At 35.2% G+C, this 17,057-nt stretch overlaps 1 protein-coding gene across 1 annotated transcript in view; it reads left to right on the forward strand.

Annotated features, from left to right (window-relative positions):
• Positions 1-1,622: 1,622 nt before the first annotated feature.
• Positions 1,623-17,057, forward strand: part of NR3C1 (nuclear receptor subfamily 3 group C member 1) — a 64,567-nt gene continuing 49,132 nt past the window's right edge. Inside the window, 2 exon segments of the mRNA XM_032208796.1 lie at positions 1,623-1,898; positions 1,901-2,762. Of these exon segments, the coding sequence (XP_032064687.1) occupies positions 1,628-1,898; positions 1,901-2,762 (1,133 nt within the window). The 5' untranslated portion in view covers positions 1,623-1,627.

Here is a 17,057-nt window from a genome sequence, read left to right on the forward strand (position 1 = left end):
TCGCTTAACTTTAAAGTCGTCCTTATTAACGGGGACCGAGGGAGAAGGGTATCTGTCTGGTGTGTGTTTAAGTAGCGTACGTATATGTACGCGCCTATATGTCTAATGTAGGCGAGAGAGGAGGGAGGTTGGGTGGGTGGGTAGGGTTGATTTCCTATTCTGTTCCACTCCATCTTGGCTCATTTTAATCCGGTTTAAGAGAATGTCCAAATAGGATCCCTTCTTGGAATGGAACGATTTAAGTTTGCGATCCTGTATCTATTTACTTAAGAGTGAGGGACTCTGAATTCAAACGGACTTTCCTTCTGATAGACGTGTATGGGACTGCCACTGCAAAAGTAGTATAAATCTTATGTAATGGTTCCCTCCCTCCACTTTATCTTCCCCTCGACTTAAAAAAAGACTATTTGCAGGTTTGTTTGTTTTTTTTTAAAATTGTTCACTTTTTTTTTTTTAAAGTATGCTATCCACCTCCCTGTTTCCCCTTTTTTTATTTGGCGGGCCCCACGGATTGGTAACAGACAAGGAGTTGAAACTTGGACTTGGTTGGAATTTTTTTTTTAAAGCAAAGGGCTGATGTTATTTTGCAGAAGTGGGCGTGCCAGGCAAATGCTCAACAGGTCCCGACACATTTTTCTTCTTTTTTTTCATCTTTACAAGAAGGAGAATTTCAACTCAAAAAAGATTAAATATCTTTGGAGTTGCTTTTTTCTCTTCCAGCAAATGAATCATATGATAGATTATCCCTTTGGCGTTGTCTGTCACATAATGACAAGGAGGGATACTTGTCAAATGTGGTAACTCCGGTTCTTTTTCTGTCCTTCCCTCTTTTTATTTCTTTTTATTTTTTACTTTAGAGCTATGTTATAGTGGGATCTTTTAAAATTGCACAATTCTTTTTGTCAAGGCCCAAAAGGAATTTAAAAGTTTCATGCAACTTTTGAAGAGGATATTGCAGAATTGGCTGTGTCATTTATATGCTGCCTTTTTGTTATTATAAATTGCCTTCTTGCCATTCATAAATACCTAGGCAGTTTCATAAAATCTGTGCAAAGGACTTAAGGACAGATAAATGTATCCAATACATTTATACTACATACTAAAATATTTTTTTAGTGTTTTAAGAATAAGATTTATTTCTAATTTCTATTTCTAAATTTACAGCCATACTATATAGTAAGATTCTTTTTTAACGAAAGTTAAGTCAGTGGATCATACTGAGAAATCTAGAGGATGAATGGATTTGTAAGTTGTGATGCATAACAAATGCAACAATATTTGAATAGAATTGAGTGAGAATTCTTGAAAATAAAATAGTTTAGGAAAAGTTTACAAATTAAAATTACTTTTTTGTTGTAATATTTATAAACAATCTTTAATTTGACATGAGTTAAATGCTCTATTAAATAGTTATTCTGTTGTTTTTTGTGGTTTGATTATATTAGACAAATATTTGATTAAATCAAGATAACTTTCAAACCTAGAAATATTACTTAAAGACATTGAAAACTATTAAGTACCTTTTTAATATTCTTTTTTTTCTTGTGGTCATTACTTCGTAAATCCTTATATTTCTGATCTCAGGCTAATGGTGGTTTCTTTTATTTCTTTTATTAGTATTAAAATAATGGAGCCCAAAGAATCGTTGAAATCCACCAGAGGGGAGGAAAGAGGGAAAAGTGCTCACTTTCATCCATCCTTTAGGGGTGGTGCTTCTGTCAAGACTCCTGTATCTACCCTGTCTGCCTCATCTCAATCTGACTCCAAGCAACCTGTTCTGTGTGACTTACCAAAGGGGTTAGGAAGCAATGTGCCGCAGCCGGATCTCTCCAAAGCAGTGTCACTTTCACTGCTGTATATGGGTGAAACCGATACAAAAGTAATGGGAAATGAACTTGGATTCCTCAGCAAGGCCCAATCAGCCTCTCCTCTGGGGAAACAGATTTTAGACTCCTTGAAGAAAGCATAGCGAGCTTGAATAAATCCTCTAGTCTGATAGAAAGCTCAAAAGGAGTTGCATCTACTGATGTTTCCCTAGAACCAGAGTTCCCAGCTATGACTGGTCGTGATCTTACTTTAAATCAAGGGTCTTTAGCACAAGGCCAGGTTGACAGTAACAGTGGCAGCTTGAAGCTCTTTTCAGAAGACCAAAGCACCTTTGATATTTTGCAAGATTTTGATTTGCCACCAGTGTCTCCTGGAAGAGAAACAAATGGAAGCCCTTGGAGAATGGATCCTGTTCTGGATGAAAGTAGCTTGCTTTCGCCTCTTGGTGGGGATGAGAGTTTTCTTTTGGAAGGAAATGAAATGGAGGATTGCAAGCCTCCCATTTTACCAGACACAAAGCCTAATATTAATGAATGTGAGGATCTTTTGTCAAGTTCTACAATGCAGATGCCGCAAGTGAAAACTGAAAAAGAAGATTTTATTGAATTGTGTACCCCTGGAGTAATAAAGCAGGAGAAAATAGGCACAACTTACTGCCAGGCTAATTTTTCTGGGTCAAGTATGGTTGGAAATAAAACATCTGCCATTTCTGTTCATGGTGTTAGCACTTCTGGAGGACAAGTTTACCACTATGATTTGAACACTGCATCTGTCACTCAACAGCAGGATAAGAAACCAGTTTTCAATGCCATTCCATCTCATCCTGCTAGTTCAGAAAATTGGAATAGGTGCCAGGGATCTGGAGATGATGCCCTTACACCAGTAGGGGCTTTGAATTTTTCAAACAGATCTGTCTTCTCCAATGGATATTCAAGGTAAGATACTTTTTTCTATTTAAACTCAATAGAACACTTTTATATAATATGAAAGGTAGTAATAATATGTTCATGTTTATTATCCTCTTGGTTAAAACATTTTTTGAAAAATAGGCTAAATGCAGTACAGGCAAGTCATTGCAATTTTGCATTTTATAATTATAATAAAGGAGAAAAAAAATAAATGGCTACTTTGCCATTCAGGTTACATTTTAACTAAGAACAATAAATTAGTTCCAATTTTCATTTCAATTAGATTCAGAATTTATTTTAATACTGTATTGGTTCTCATGATATCTTATTGAACAAAAATCTAATTTATTTATTTATTCTTTACTCATTTTAGCCAGTAAAATATAAAGCCTAGGATTTTTGTAATAGGATTTCAATTTTAATACTGAACATAAGTAAATTTAGGATGATATGCAGATTTAAGCTATGGGAAGTAGTGTTTTTGTCACTGCTAATTGGAAGAAATGTTGAATATACATTCACATTCAGAAGTATAAAATTTGTCACTTTAATCTAACAATTTTAATTCTATATTGTTACATCCTTTTTTCCTGTAAAATTTAATTTTCATTTAATGTAATTATTTAAATGATTTAAGGCAGCTATATTGTAAATAAGTTTCATCTTTAATTTCTGCAGTACTTATTTTTTTTCTTCTATCAAATCTTGGCATTCATTTTTCTTAATAAACTTGCTGTTCCTTTGGAAGTTGAGTTCCAATGGATTTTTATTTAACTAGATATAATTTATATATGAGTTTGTTATTGGAATAAAATATTAAAGTATTATATATTGAATATAGTAATCCAGTTTCCATTGGACTATTTTATTACTTTGCTTTTTCTGTCTTTGTTAAGAACATAAGCACACATATGAAATAACACAGAACATACGTCAATTTTCTCCTTTTATATGTTCTGTTCTCACTCATGATAATTACTGTGGTGGATGAAAAGAAAAAATAGTTTGGACACTATATCACTATAAAGAGAAGTTGATTTGTAGTGCAAAGTATATTGCTTCATATTAATTTGATTTTCAACAACCCTTTCTTAATAGAAACAATTTTATAGTATGTATTTGTTGCAAGTTGCCTTTTATTACCCTTATTTTTCATATTTTTATTATATTGAATGTTATATGGTGAATTTACAACAAATCTCGTGGAATTAAAATTCTGTAAATAAGATGCTTAAATAGTAAATTTCAACAAAAAGAATACCCTTTAAACAGTTTATATTTCTGTAGTGAAGCTATGCACCTATATTTAGGGTTATGCTAAAAAAATTTTAAATGATTTGGTGTGTCTAAAGTCTCTTAAATGTATATGAATTCCAAATACCTTTGTCTCAGTTGAAATCCCTCTTTTTCTTACCTTGATTCTAATATTTAATATAAAACATAAATTAAAATGTTTATTATAGATTGCATAGTTTAATTTTTAAAAATGGAATATAGATATAGATATATAATAATGACTAGCATTATTAATCATTTGTTTGCAAATGCACTTCCACCTTGCTCTCTGTCCATTCCTATGCTTCTCTAAATTTGTTTTATAGCGTTCTTCAACATCTGATGTAGCTTTAGGATTAGAAGTTGAACATGTTCCATCAAGGCATCTACTTTGCTAATAAATAGATAATGGAAATAAACAATGGAGTTCAACTTCTAAAATCCCAATTACATTGAAATATATTTTGTTAAAATGAGTTTTTTGTAAGTTGGAAATTGCTACTTGAAGTAGTCACCATAAAAGCGGTTTTGTCTAAAATAGCATTACTACCCTTTTCCATTACTGGGAAGTGGGTCACGTTTTTATTAATATGGTATTTTGAGTAACATATGATAGGATATAACTTTTGTATTTTTGAATATTGTAAAAGGAACTTGTGGTTAACACAACTAAGAAAATTCTTTTCTTAATACAAGACAAAAATTGTTTCCTCCAATATATTTTTAAAGTAATTTATATAGTTACTTGGGGGATGTTTTTATTTTATGGGTCCGTCTGTTTCCACCAAAATAAAAAAAAAGAGGTAGAAACATCTAAAACAGGAACTTTGATTACTCTATCTAAATGGGAATGCTTAATTAATTGTAGATCAGATTTTATATACACTTTTTAAAATTTACATTTATTTTTGTTCTAGGCGATAAGATACTTGGGGATAGAGGAGTAATGTACGTTAGTATTTGCTCAATTTCTTAGCCTAGTTAAGTCTTGCTGTTATTGATAAGAACTCCTCTGAGCACCAAGATTATCACTGTTGATTCCTAGCATTAAAATATTGAGCTCTTTTTGATTTAGTTATTACCTCAGGGAGAGCTTACAGTTGTATAATGGGTAAAAAATAACTTGCAGTTGTTTTAGGAAAAATAGAAAGAAACAAATGATGAAATGAAAATGTAAGAGCAAAAACAAAATTGGAAAAGAGTTATTCTACTAGAGAATAAAATATATATGCTGATGTTTCTTAATTCCATTACAGCAATATTTCCATACCAATATATGAGAATATATGTAGTTCGGGGTTGAATTGTGGAGTCCTTGGTGCAAGGCTTAGTTTGCAAACTCCATTCCATTCTAGCACGGAAGATGTTAGCTAGTTGGGTAACAAAACATCTTCAAGAAAACAAGCTCAGAGAGCACCAAGGACTCTATATTTCAATATGAAATATTAGAGCTTGCCTATTTGAGATTATGAATCGGGAGCAGAGCATCATTGCAGAGATTATTGTGATTCTTGAGTGTGTCAATTGATTTGGAATAGATTGTCTTCCTATACACTTTTACCTTTCAGACTAGTTCAGATTTGTGGAATTATGGAAATCAATACTAGCAAACTGGAACAACTATGTTTCTCCTTATACGTTGGTTGGGAAAAGAAACAAAATATTAGGAACAGTTATGGTAAAACACTACTACTGTATGTTAAACAGCATACTAAACTAAAACCATTTTTATGAGGTTGTCTTAAATAAACTTTTCTATTGACATGATTTAATATGTTATCTAAACGATACATATTTGACTTCCAGACCAATTTATATAGACATTATTTATGCTATATTTTATTTGTTTTGCCAGCAAAATAGATTGTTAAAACCTCTTACTAATGTATATAAATTTATTTAGAGAACTTACAGTTTCTAAATACGTTTTAAAGAATTCTCAATTCTAAAGAATTGAGGCCTTTGAACTATGGTGCTGGAGAAGACTCCTGCGAGTCCCTTGGACTGCAAGACAATCAAACCGGTCAGTCCTAGAGGAGATCAACTCTGACTGCTCTTTAGAAAGCCAGATCCTGAAGATGAAACTCAAATAATTTGACCACCTAATGAGAAGGAAGTACTCTCTGGAGAAGAGCCTAATGCTGGGAAAGATTGAAAGCAATAGAAGAAGGGGACGACAGAATGAGGTAGTTGGATGGAATCACCAAAGCAGTAGATGTGAGCTTAAATGGACTCCAGAGGATGGTAGTGGACAGGAAGGCCTGGAGAAACATTGTCCATGGGGTCACAATGGTCGGACACGACTTTGCAACTAACAACAACAGTTTCTAAAATGACAAAAATGATGGGAAATACCATTATTTTTAAACTGATCATTTAACATTGAATGAAGCCCATACTTAAATTTGTCAGACCATGTTTACATGCTGTCACATTACATAATAGTATTTTGCATGCTTGCTTTGTATAGGATATAGAGAATATCATTAAAGCATTTTCACTCAGTGTTTATCTTGGAGTTAGCACTTTTAATCTTATCAGGACACAAACAGGAATCTTGGAATGTCTTGTCTCCCATCCTTCGTGTTTGGTTATCCAACTATGCTGTAACATGAAGTGTAACAAGGTTTGAAGTTGATCAGGAGTATTTTAAATCTCTTTCAGTTCTGGAACATCATATTTAGAAATATATAAACCCATTTATGCAATGCTTGGACCATCCCTTTCCAGAGAAAAAGAGGGTATTTAGACCTTAATACTAAGAGCAATGTTTTACACATCATTATCCATGGCTAGTTACTAGACAGGCAAGAACAATTTATTCTTTGTTAAGAGGTAAAACTAAAAAGGCCACATTTAGAAAACACGTATTTTTTTTTTTTGTATTTGAGAAATTATCTCTTGTTATGTAAAACATGTATGTAGACCATGAATGTTTGAGCTCTTCTTGTATTTAAGTTGCCAAAAAATTATACTTGCTGGAAATAGAGTAGACTAGAGGAGAGTTGGAAGGAACCTTGGAGGTCTTCTAGTCCAATTCCCTGCTTAGGCAGGAAACCCTACACCACTTCAAACAAATAGTAATCAAACTCTTCTTAAAATTTCCAGTGTTGGAGCATTCACAACTTCTGGAGGCAAGTTGTTCCACTGACTAATTGTTCTGCCAGGAAATTTCTTCTTAGTTCTAGCTTGCATCTCTACTTAATTAATTTCCATCCATTGCTTCTTGTCCTGCCTCAAGTGCTTTGAAGAATAGCTCGACTCCCTCATTTTTGTGGCAACCCCTGAGCTTTCAGAACACAACTATCATGTCACCCTTAGTCCTTCTTTTCATTACACTAGGCATGTTATCACCTTTCTTGCCACAGTTATTAAATGAATCACTGCAGTTGTTAAGTTAGTAACATGGACATGTGATCACATGACCCCAGGACACCATAACCATTATAAATATGAATCACTTGCCAAGGATCTGAATTTTGATTGTGTGACCATGGAGATGCTGCAATGGTTGTAAGTATGAAAAATGGTCATCTGTCAATTTTTTGGTGCATTGTAACTTTGAATGGTCACTAAACAAACGGTTGTATGTCAAGGACTATCTGTATGTTTATGTGAAGGCAGCCTGCAAGACAGACTAGAGTAGTTATACAGTAGTCTGTGAGCTAAGCAAAAGACAATTGTCTCATGTCTAAATACTCTCATGTTATACATACATTTTTTCTCAATGCATTGCATAACCTTTAAAAACAGAAAGGGGGCTTTTCAGTAATGGAAAAATGGAAAAAGAGGAGGAGAAAGGTGGTAAATGATGTTAGTGGTAAGTTATAGCATACCAATATGTGATTGTTTAAAAATAAGAAAATCTACCTGAAATCTATAAAAAAAAAAAATTCTGAGATAATAGAGCTGTAAAACTCAATTGGTAGAAGTATATGTTTATTTTAGATGAGGTTTCCTTTGAATAGAGTTTGAATTGTAATTTTCCATAAGAAATTAAAGTGATAGAAAGTTAAATAGACGATATAAACAATACTTTTTTTCATAAAATAAAAACATATCACATACAGCAACTAGTATGTTTGGATAAAATTACAATTACGGTTCTGTTTATTAGCCCTGTTTATTAGTTCTGTTTATTAGTCTCAGTTAGTGAACGGACTGAGAAAAATTACATGTTTCCACCTGTATGTTTACTTGAATTACAGTAAAGTTATAACCTCAGGATCCTTTTTATCTCTCAAAGTTTGATGCAGTAGATTGTGCTAAATCATGCAGTACTTAGTGGCCTGCACAATTTTTAAGTGCATTGAAGTTTTCTTTTGAGAGAGCCAGTTTGCTGTATTGAATAAAGCACCACAGTTAGAAAGGAGACTATATATTTAGTCCTGATAACAAAGCCAGCTGAGTGACCTTGAGCTAGCCTCTCTTTCAATCCTGGGACGAAGGCAATGGTACACCATTTAAAAACATGGCCAAGAAAGATAGCAGACCTTTGCAGGCAGTCTCTGTAGATCAAGAAATAAATAATTATTATGTTTATATTATATTACTTTAGTGTAATCCTTTTAAACATGATGTGCTTCATTTCTCAAAGGTCCTTCCGCTGGTAGTCCAACAGTATTAAAGTGATAGAGGGATGTAACATTTTCTTGCTTGGAGTCTTCTGCTAGCGTTTTCCTTTCAAGAAGCATTTCATTCTTCCTGAGTGTTACAGGGAAAGGGGGGAGATTATACCAGCTATTGAGCTGATGCAATGCAAAATTAGATTAGGGAAAACTTTGACTCAGTTGCAGTTATAAGCCTTCCCAAGGTAGTCCCTGCTTCGTGTTCAGTGCTCCTTCTGCTTCTTCTTAACATTGGGTTTTGTGCTGTTGATATTGTGACACCAACTTGCCCTTTATGCAGTTGAAGCTTTTAGAACACTCATGGATTTATACTGTAGCATCTCAAGAGCTACAGTCGTGCAATATGAATGTACTTGTATGTAAACATACTTTCACTTATTTGTTCATTCAATTTATATGGCCACTATTTCCATAGATGAGACTGGATACAATAGTTTTGAAAAAGGACCCAAAACCCAATAAACAATAAAAACAAATATACAAAACCATGGTAAATAATTATAAACTTATTGAAAATATAAAAATATAATCAGAATATATTTTAATATTTTATTCATAACATTCAGTACAATCTACACCACAGGGCAAGTCTAAGCTCTTGAGATGTTCTACAGGTCAGGCACCACATAGAAAATATTCTCTTCCTGGACTACAGCAGATTGCAGTCCTTAGTAGATGGGACTGTAACATGCATCTTCTGGTGGCCTGGATGGATGGGTACATGTAAACTGGATAGAAAGCAGTGCCTCGAATCCTAAAAAAACTTGCTGTTTTTTTGTAAAAGTTAATTTGCAACTAATTGGCATATACATATGTGGCAGATTATTATTTAGACTAGTTGAAATCTAAATTTGCAATCTGCTCTCATATCCTGTTCACTATTTAAGGCATTGTTATATTATTTGCAAACATCTCTTAACTTGCCCTAGGGTTAATTTCCTGTATCAATTTTTCTCACTTAATACAAAGCTTTTATTTTATAAGGCATTTACTCTTATTTGTATTGGACCTTGCACACATATATCTACAAACTGTGGCTAATTTTGTCACAAGAATAAGTTACAGTATATCACAGAAATGAGTACACCTCACATTTTGTAAATATTTAAGTATATCTTTCATGTGATAACACTGAAGAAATGACACTTGGCTACAATATAAAGTAGTGAATATACAGCTTGTAAAATAGTGTAAATGGTGCTGTCCCCTCAAAATAACCACACACACAGCCATTAATGTCTAAACTCCTGGCAACAAAAGTGAGTACTGTATAGTGACTCTCTGACTCTTACAGTTCTTGTGTCTTTGTTTCATTGGAATTCTATTTTCTGTTTCTTCTTACACAACTGATAATTCGTTAATCTTAACTGTAATTTGCACAAAATAAAGCATATTTCAGATCCGTTGAATTTTATTTCTAATGGACTATAATAACATGTTCTTGGATTTGGATTCATAAGACAGATCCAGTCTTTTTACCATGTGATCGTATCAGAACATGAAGAAAGATTTGAGGCATTTTTGCCCATTCTAGTCAGCTCAATTCAAAGTGAGTTGTATCTACAAGAATAATGTTCTTAAGAGAGCGATATATTACTACAGCGAACATGGATAGCGCTATTATGTACAAGATAACAGGAGAAATATATATGGCATCAAGTCAGAAAATGGGTTCTGCCTAAATTTTAAATAGATAATACAGTGACACTTTTTTTTTCCTACCTGTTATTTATATAGTTAATGTAACTTGCTGTCTATAATAAATTTTACATTTTAGCAACAAGAACTTAAAAGGCCAGATTCTGTTGCTCACTATACAATGTAATTCATTTGGTTATTTTAAGCAGTCATTATCTCAGCTTAACCTACTTGACTGAGATGTGCAATGTTAAAGAAACAAGTATGCCACATTGACTTAATAAAAATTATGCAGGGTGTAAATATAATTAATAAATGGTTTTTATTATAGTCTTCATTACAATTGTGTTCCCATCATAATTATTTTTCTCCATGCTCTAATATTTTCATACCTACTTAAACATATTTATAAAGAATTAGCAATTGGGAATCTACTGTTTCTATAGGTATTTTGCTAGCATTGTCTCCACAATTAGATTTTATCAGGTAATGTTCCAACAGCAAGTAACTGATCTGTATATCTGGATCATAGGAATAAAAAAAAAACCCTCTAAACGTCATTTTCAGGAAAACAGTAGCAAAATGAAAGACTTGAGTCCCATTCTTTTTTTATTCTGAATTTGATTTCAGTAGACAATACATTTCAAGCTTGAGCCTGCTGAAAGCAAATACAGAATGATTTTACAATATGTTTTTCTTCAGACTTTTTTAGAATTGATTATTTATTTGATGGTGTATATTTTTGCACAAATATAAGAGATTAAAATGTACTTAATTGCAAAAAAAAATTCAGTTATTTTGTTTTATTGTAACCAACTTGCCATGCACCAAGTTAAAAATATCCATTCCCTGGACTATCATCAGAAGAAAAATCTTGTTTTATAGAATGGAATGGATGATTTTTAAAATACTTAACAACTTTATCTTTAGTTATTTTGATTACAAAAATACTTCTGATGCTGTAATTCTAATTAAACAAGTGTACTTCTATGTAAAGCTTTTTAAAAGTGTGAAAATATTTTGGACACTACATTATCCTGTATTATTATTTCACATTTTGGGTATATAGAGCGAAATAGTAAAGTTTGCTGGTTCAAACAGTAGCCTGAGGTACCTGTTAAACAGTTTGCTGCCAGTGATGGATTTTTAATGTGTGCGTGTGATAGTTGTTCTTTGGCGTGTAGGAATTAAAGGAAGCTTGGGCATTTCAGGACAAGTCTAACTCATACAACAAGCTTCTCCTGTCTTGTGTCTTCCAGATATGTTCTAATTAACATAGTATCTAGTTAATATGAAAAACTATTGTTGCTGGACAATATAAACTATAGGAAGGCATTAGCTTGGAATCACTTGGGTACAAGTTGTTATATTTATTCCTGTTTCCTGCTTTCTTTCTTACCTGTAGTGTATACTGCTGTCCAAACTTTCTATAGGTTGTGTTGTGGTTAGATTTCTGGAGAGTTTGGTGTTGTCTAATTAAGAGGTCTCCAAACCCCTGTCCCGCAGCCCACTACTGAGCCCATTTAGGACTGGGTCATGCAAGTGTCCTTGCACGCACGCCAGCCTACCCCTTGTGAGAGCCGGTTCTTCTGTCTTCCCCCCTTCCCCCCCAAGCTGTAAAGTTTGGGACCCGCTGTTCTAGATCATTGTTCCTATCAAGAATTATTTCTTTGAACTAAGTATTTCCAGAAAGATATCCAAATATTAGTGGACTGTCACTCCCACTCTATTTATATTAGTCATTTATGAAAGGACTGGTAGATATTATACAAATAGTTCAACCAGCCTGTTTAGCCTCATTGTGTTTAAAACTGGGATTGATACATTAATCACTTGATTACTTTTTATTCGGTTATTGCCAACTATATATTGGTAGAAACAGTAATATCTGTGCTGTGTGGCAAGGTAGTTTTCAAGCAAACTATTTTCGGGACGCAGCAAGATTAATTATTTTTTCTCACTAGTTAGATTTATGTTATTCACACACACATTCCTTTGAATTGAATTAATATTTTAAGTGTATTTTATGTCAATTTCACAACAGCCACATAATTAAAATGTAATGTTGAGTTATTGTTTATAAAACTTCAAATAGACTGGCAACTGTCTTTGCAAAGTGACATTCCTTTAGTATGATTCTAAAATATACAATTTATAAATATTTTTTTTCTGATATGTTCAAATCTATTTTCTCAAAAGCATTTTAATATTGCTTTCCATTCAATATATGAATAGGACTAGCATCTAATTTATTAAAATGGTTTATTTCTTATATTAAGCAAAATTAGTAATCTGAGGATTTCTGAAATTCTGTTCTATATGATTCTTTCATTGCCTTGAGTTTTGAATTGTTCGCCTAGATTGATGTATCTTCTTCTTAGCATTTTAGATAATAGATGTTAAGCATGGAAAATCAAGAGGTCAGGCATTTCAAATGAATACATAGGTTTGTTTGAAGCTTTAGTTCTCTATAAGAATCTGAACTAACAGTCAAAGCAATTGTCAGTAGATATGAGTCAACAGAATTCAAGGTGGGCTACACTTAGATCTTTTGTGGATATGAAGGGATTGAGACTGATGATGCATTTGACCCCTCCCTTGGGCTCAGTCTTTGTCGTCTCCCACAATAGAATTGGAATAAGCCAGTATTAAATGCAGGTCCTGTTAGTGCAAGGATTCAAATTAAAACATCCTAGCTTGATGGACATCTAATTTCCATTTGAACAGTTCCACAGAAGGGAAGTCCACTACATCTTCATTGTTTCATAACTTAAATCCATTTTTCTGAAACTTGCATCTGGATTATGAGGAAAAACCCTTCTAAGTGGTTCCTCTTCATTTATTAAAAGGATATTATCATTCCCCCTTCAGTAATCTTTTTTTCTGAACCAAGGAGACCCAGCTCCTTAAGTGTCTTTTCATAGGATTTAGTTTCGAGTCACTTGATTCCTCTTTGAAATTGCTTGAACCTGTTCAGGTTTCCCAAATCATTCTAAAAATGTGATGCCTAGTACTCAGAGTACTCAGTGCTCAGACTAGCACTTGGAAGAGCAACCATGAAATCCTTGGAAACAGTGAAGTGCTATGATGTGTTTATTAGATATTAGATAGTGCATGCAGGGGTATTTCCTGTGACACTCTGTGTAAGCTAAAGTTGGACTTTGAAGAAACAGGATAGCAAGAATATTGATCCATTTGAAGTTTGTTGTTGGATAATACTCCTGAGTGAAAATACTTCTGAGTCGGCCCTCATCCTATCACTTTGTGAAGTTAGGATAGACCCAAAAAAGTGTATTTATGACCCGGATTCCAAGTTCCATGGTCTCCTCCCCACCGCACCATCAGTCACATGATTGCATTCTGAGCACTTAGCAACCAGCTCACATTGTGGCCAATTGCAGCATCCTGAAGCCATGTGACTGTGATTTATGGCCTTTTCTGCCGGAAAACTGACTTTATTTCCAGTTACTGTCAAAAAAATGGCCATTGCAGGCAATGGGTTTACTCCATATTTACTTAACAACTCAACGCAACAAATCAAAATGGGAGTTCTCTCTTGAGATATAAACTACCAGGCTAAAATGATCATGCACCAAGACTTAGCTGTCTTCCCAATGTTGGTACGAAAGAGGAGGAAAGAAAGAGAAGAGGACAACCAGCAACAAGATGGTTGAATGGACTCAATTACAGTGGCAATGGGTGCTCTGTTGGAAAATAGGTTAGGGACAGATCATCAAAGGGAAAATCTAGATAGTGGCTAAGAGTTGACTCTGTGTGTGTGAGAGAGAGAGAGAGGGAGGAAGAAGGAGAGGGAGAGAGAGTATAAAAGTTAAACTTCTCATTTTATGAATAAAAATTTGCTACAAGAGTCTTTGGATAAAGGGCAGGCCATGAATGTTTCAAATAAACAAATGGGTCTTGTGCCAGCTGCTTTAACTGATCTTGTTATTAAGTGAAATAAAAATACATTACATTCTATCTAGACTTATGGTTGAGATAAAAAAGCTTATTTTAAAATGTTAAGATTCCTTGCTGAGTTTGTAGTTGCTTCACAGTTTATTTAAAAAAAAACCTGAGAATTAAATGCCCTAACTATAATAATATGATTACCTTCTAGTTACAGCAGTATAATGAAGTATTTGTGTTTCACAAATACTTTCTGGCTAAAACTTCTCTTAACCGTAAATGAATATCTCTAATTCATCTGTAGCTATGTTAACAGTACAGGTAGTTCTCAAGTTACAGCCATAATAGACTCTACCCATCACAGTCCTAACTTGTCACAATTGTAAGACATGGGTGATGTGGACCAACCCTATTTTATGATATTTTTTGTGGGGGTCATTAAGTGGCCGGCACAATTGTTAAATGAACACAGGGTGATTGCCAAGTGAACCAATGGTTTTGTTGAAAACTGGAAATAATAAAGGCCCAATTCTAGAAAGAAGTTAAACAAGGACTACTTGCATTTGTAAGAGTTGCTTAGTGGATTCAGACTAAGACAGATTTTCAGTGTAATATATATTCAAAAGAGCATTTCAGTTACCTCCTCCTTATACTTACAGCTCCCTCTGCTGTTGAAGCTAAAAGAAATTAAAATCTTTCTTTGTATACTTGAAAATACTGATGACCCATTTCTAGAAAGATATAATATTAGGGTTTGATAGGAGAACAATCCAAAATAAGAATTTTTGTCTGTATATTGCAAATATTGGAACTTGGAATCTTTAATGCAGTACAGTTAATCCTGCCTCAATATGGTAATGGTAATGGTAATGGTAAATTTATTTATAGGCCGCCCTTGTCCCTGAGGGGACTCAGGGCGGCTTACAACAGATAGGGCGGGAAGACACACAATGACATATATAAATAACATATAATTAAATAAAAGCACATTCATTCATCATTCGGGTGGGGGACAGACTATAATCTTTAACCCCAGGCCTGACGGGATAGCCAAATCTTAAGGGCTGTGCGGAAGGTCTGGAGGGTGGTGAGGGTACGAATCTCCACGGGGAGATCGTTCCAAAGGGTTGGAGCTACTACTGAAAAGGCTCTCCTCCGCGTAGTTGCCAGTCGGCACTGACTGGCAGATGGAACTCGGAGGAGGCCCAATCTGTGTGGCCTAATAGGTCGCAGGGAGGTAAGTGGCAGGAGGCGGTCTCTCAAGTACCCAGATCCACTACCATGGAGGGCTTTAAAGGTGGTAAGTAGCACCTTGAAGCGCATCCGGAGATCAACAGGTAGCCAGCGCAGCTCGCGGAGGATAGGTGTTATGTGGGCGAACCGAGGTGCACCCACAATCGCTCACGCGGCCGCATTCTGGACTAGCTGAAGTCGCCGGATGCTCTTCAAGGGCAGCCCCATGTAGAGCACGTTGCAGTATTCCAGCCTAGAGGTCACAAGGGCACGAGTGACTGTTGTGAGAGCCTCCCGGTTCAGGTAGGGTCGCAACTGGCGCACCAGGCGAACAATAATCACAATTGGGACCAGCAACCTAAGTACACAGTTATTAAACAAGACATCATATGAGCAGAGCAGACTTATAACCTCATTTCAGCTGTAGTCGTTAAACAAATCACCTGCAGTTGTTAAGTGAGACATCACACAGTGGTGACTTGAAATTTTACTGCCAGTTTCTCCATTAACCCTGCTTGTTGGAAGCCAGTTGTGATGCATGCAAATGGTGATCACATGACTGCAGGCCACTGCAATGGTGTTAAATGTCTGCCAGTTCCAAAGTGCTCAAATCTCAATCAGGTGATTGTGGGGACCAGCGTCTTGTAAAGTTACTTTTTCAGCACAGTCATAACTTCAAATTGTTGGTTAACAGGACAATTTGTTAGTGAAGACTACCTGTAGGGTCTGTAATCATAAAGCTCAACATCACAATGGCATATCACTTAGCCACAGCAATCCCAGCATTCCCCATTGCTATTGTTAGTCAATGACCCATCTTGATACAAGCCATTTCTGGCTTCGTCTCTCCCGGCCCGAGAAGCCCCAGTCCAGTAGCATAGTACAAAGCCCAACCATTGCCACCCCTGACTGCCCTGTGCTCTGCTTCCCTAGTTCGCTGTCTTCTTGTTCCTGCTGCTGGTGAGGCATTCTCAGCTTCACCTTTCACCAGGCAGCTGCTGGCCAGATGAGGCCTTCTTTCCAAGGCCTTGCAAGGAAACCATCATGTACAATCTTAGCTTCGGGTAGCTAATAGCTATCTCATGAAGTGCCAGGCTAGTAGTACTTGGCAGCCACAGGAGCAAGAAGATGGCAAAGATCATCTTGGGGCAGCAGATCCCAGATCAGTAGCGGCTTTAGAGTGCAGAGGGCGGAGTTGTGGAGGAGATAGGCAGGTAGGGGAATCTGAAGCTTCCCTGAGGTTGTAAGTGTAAGGTGGGCCATCAAACATCCAAATTTTGATCCTGTGAAATGAAGTTGTACCGCCTCGAACTCTGGGGACTCAGGCATAAGTACTGTACCATTCATTCAATGTTTCCATAACTTTGAACAGTCACTGAACTACTGGTTGTAACTCAAGACTACTTGTAAATGGTATGATGTGAAAGGCTACCTTTTTGGCACAATGATTTTTACATTATGATTTCATGCTAAGGTCCTCAAGCATTTTTGTTTAGTTTTGCTAAATGTACTTGATTCTTTTATCACTGTTGTATTTTTAAAATATTCCTTTTTTTAGTTTCGTCTTGATGATAAATTTCTGACCATATATGCCAATCTGAAGGTGTGAATGAAAGGTAGTTTGTATACATATTAAAAATGT

Source organism: Thamnophis elegans, chromosome 2 (assembly GCF_009769535.1).
Source record: "Thamnophis elegans isolate rThaEle1 chromosome 2, rThaEle1.pri, whole genome shotgun sequence".
Taxonomy (NCBI): Eukaryota; Metazoa; Chordata; class Lepidosauria; order Squamata; family Colubridae; genus Thamnophis; species Thamnophis elegans.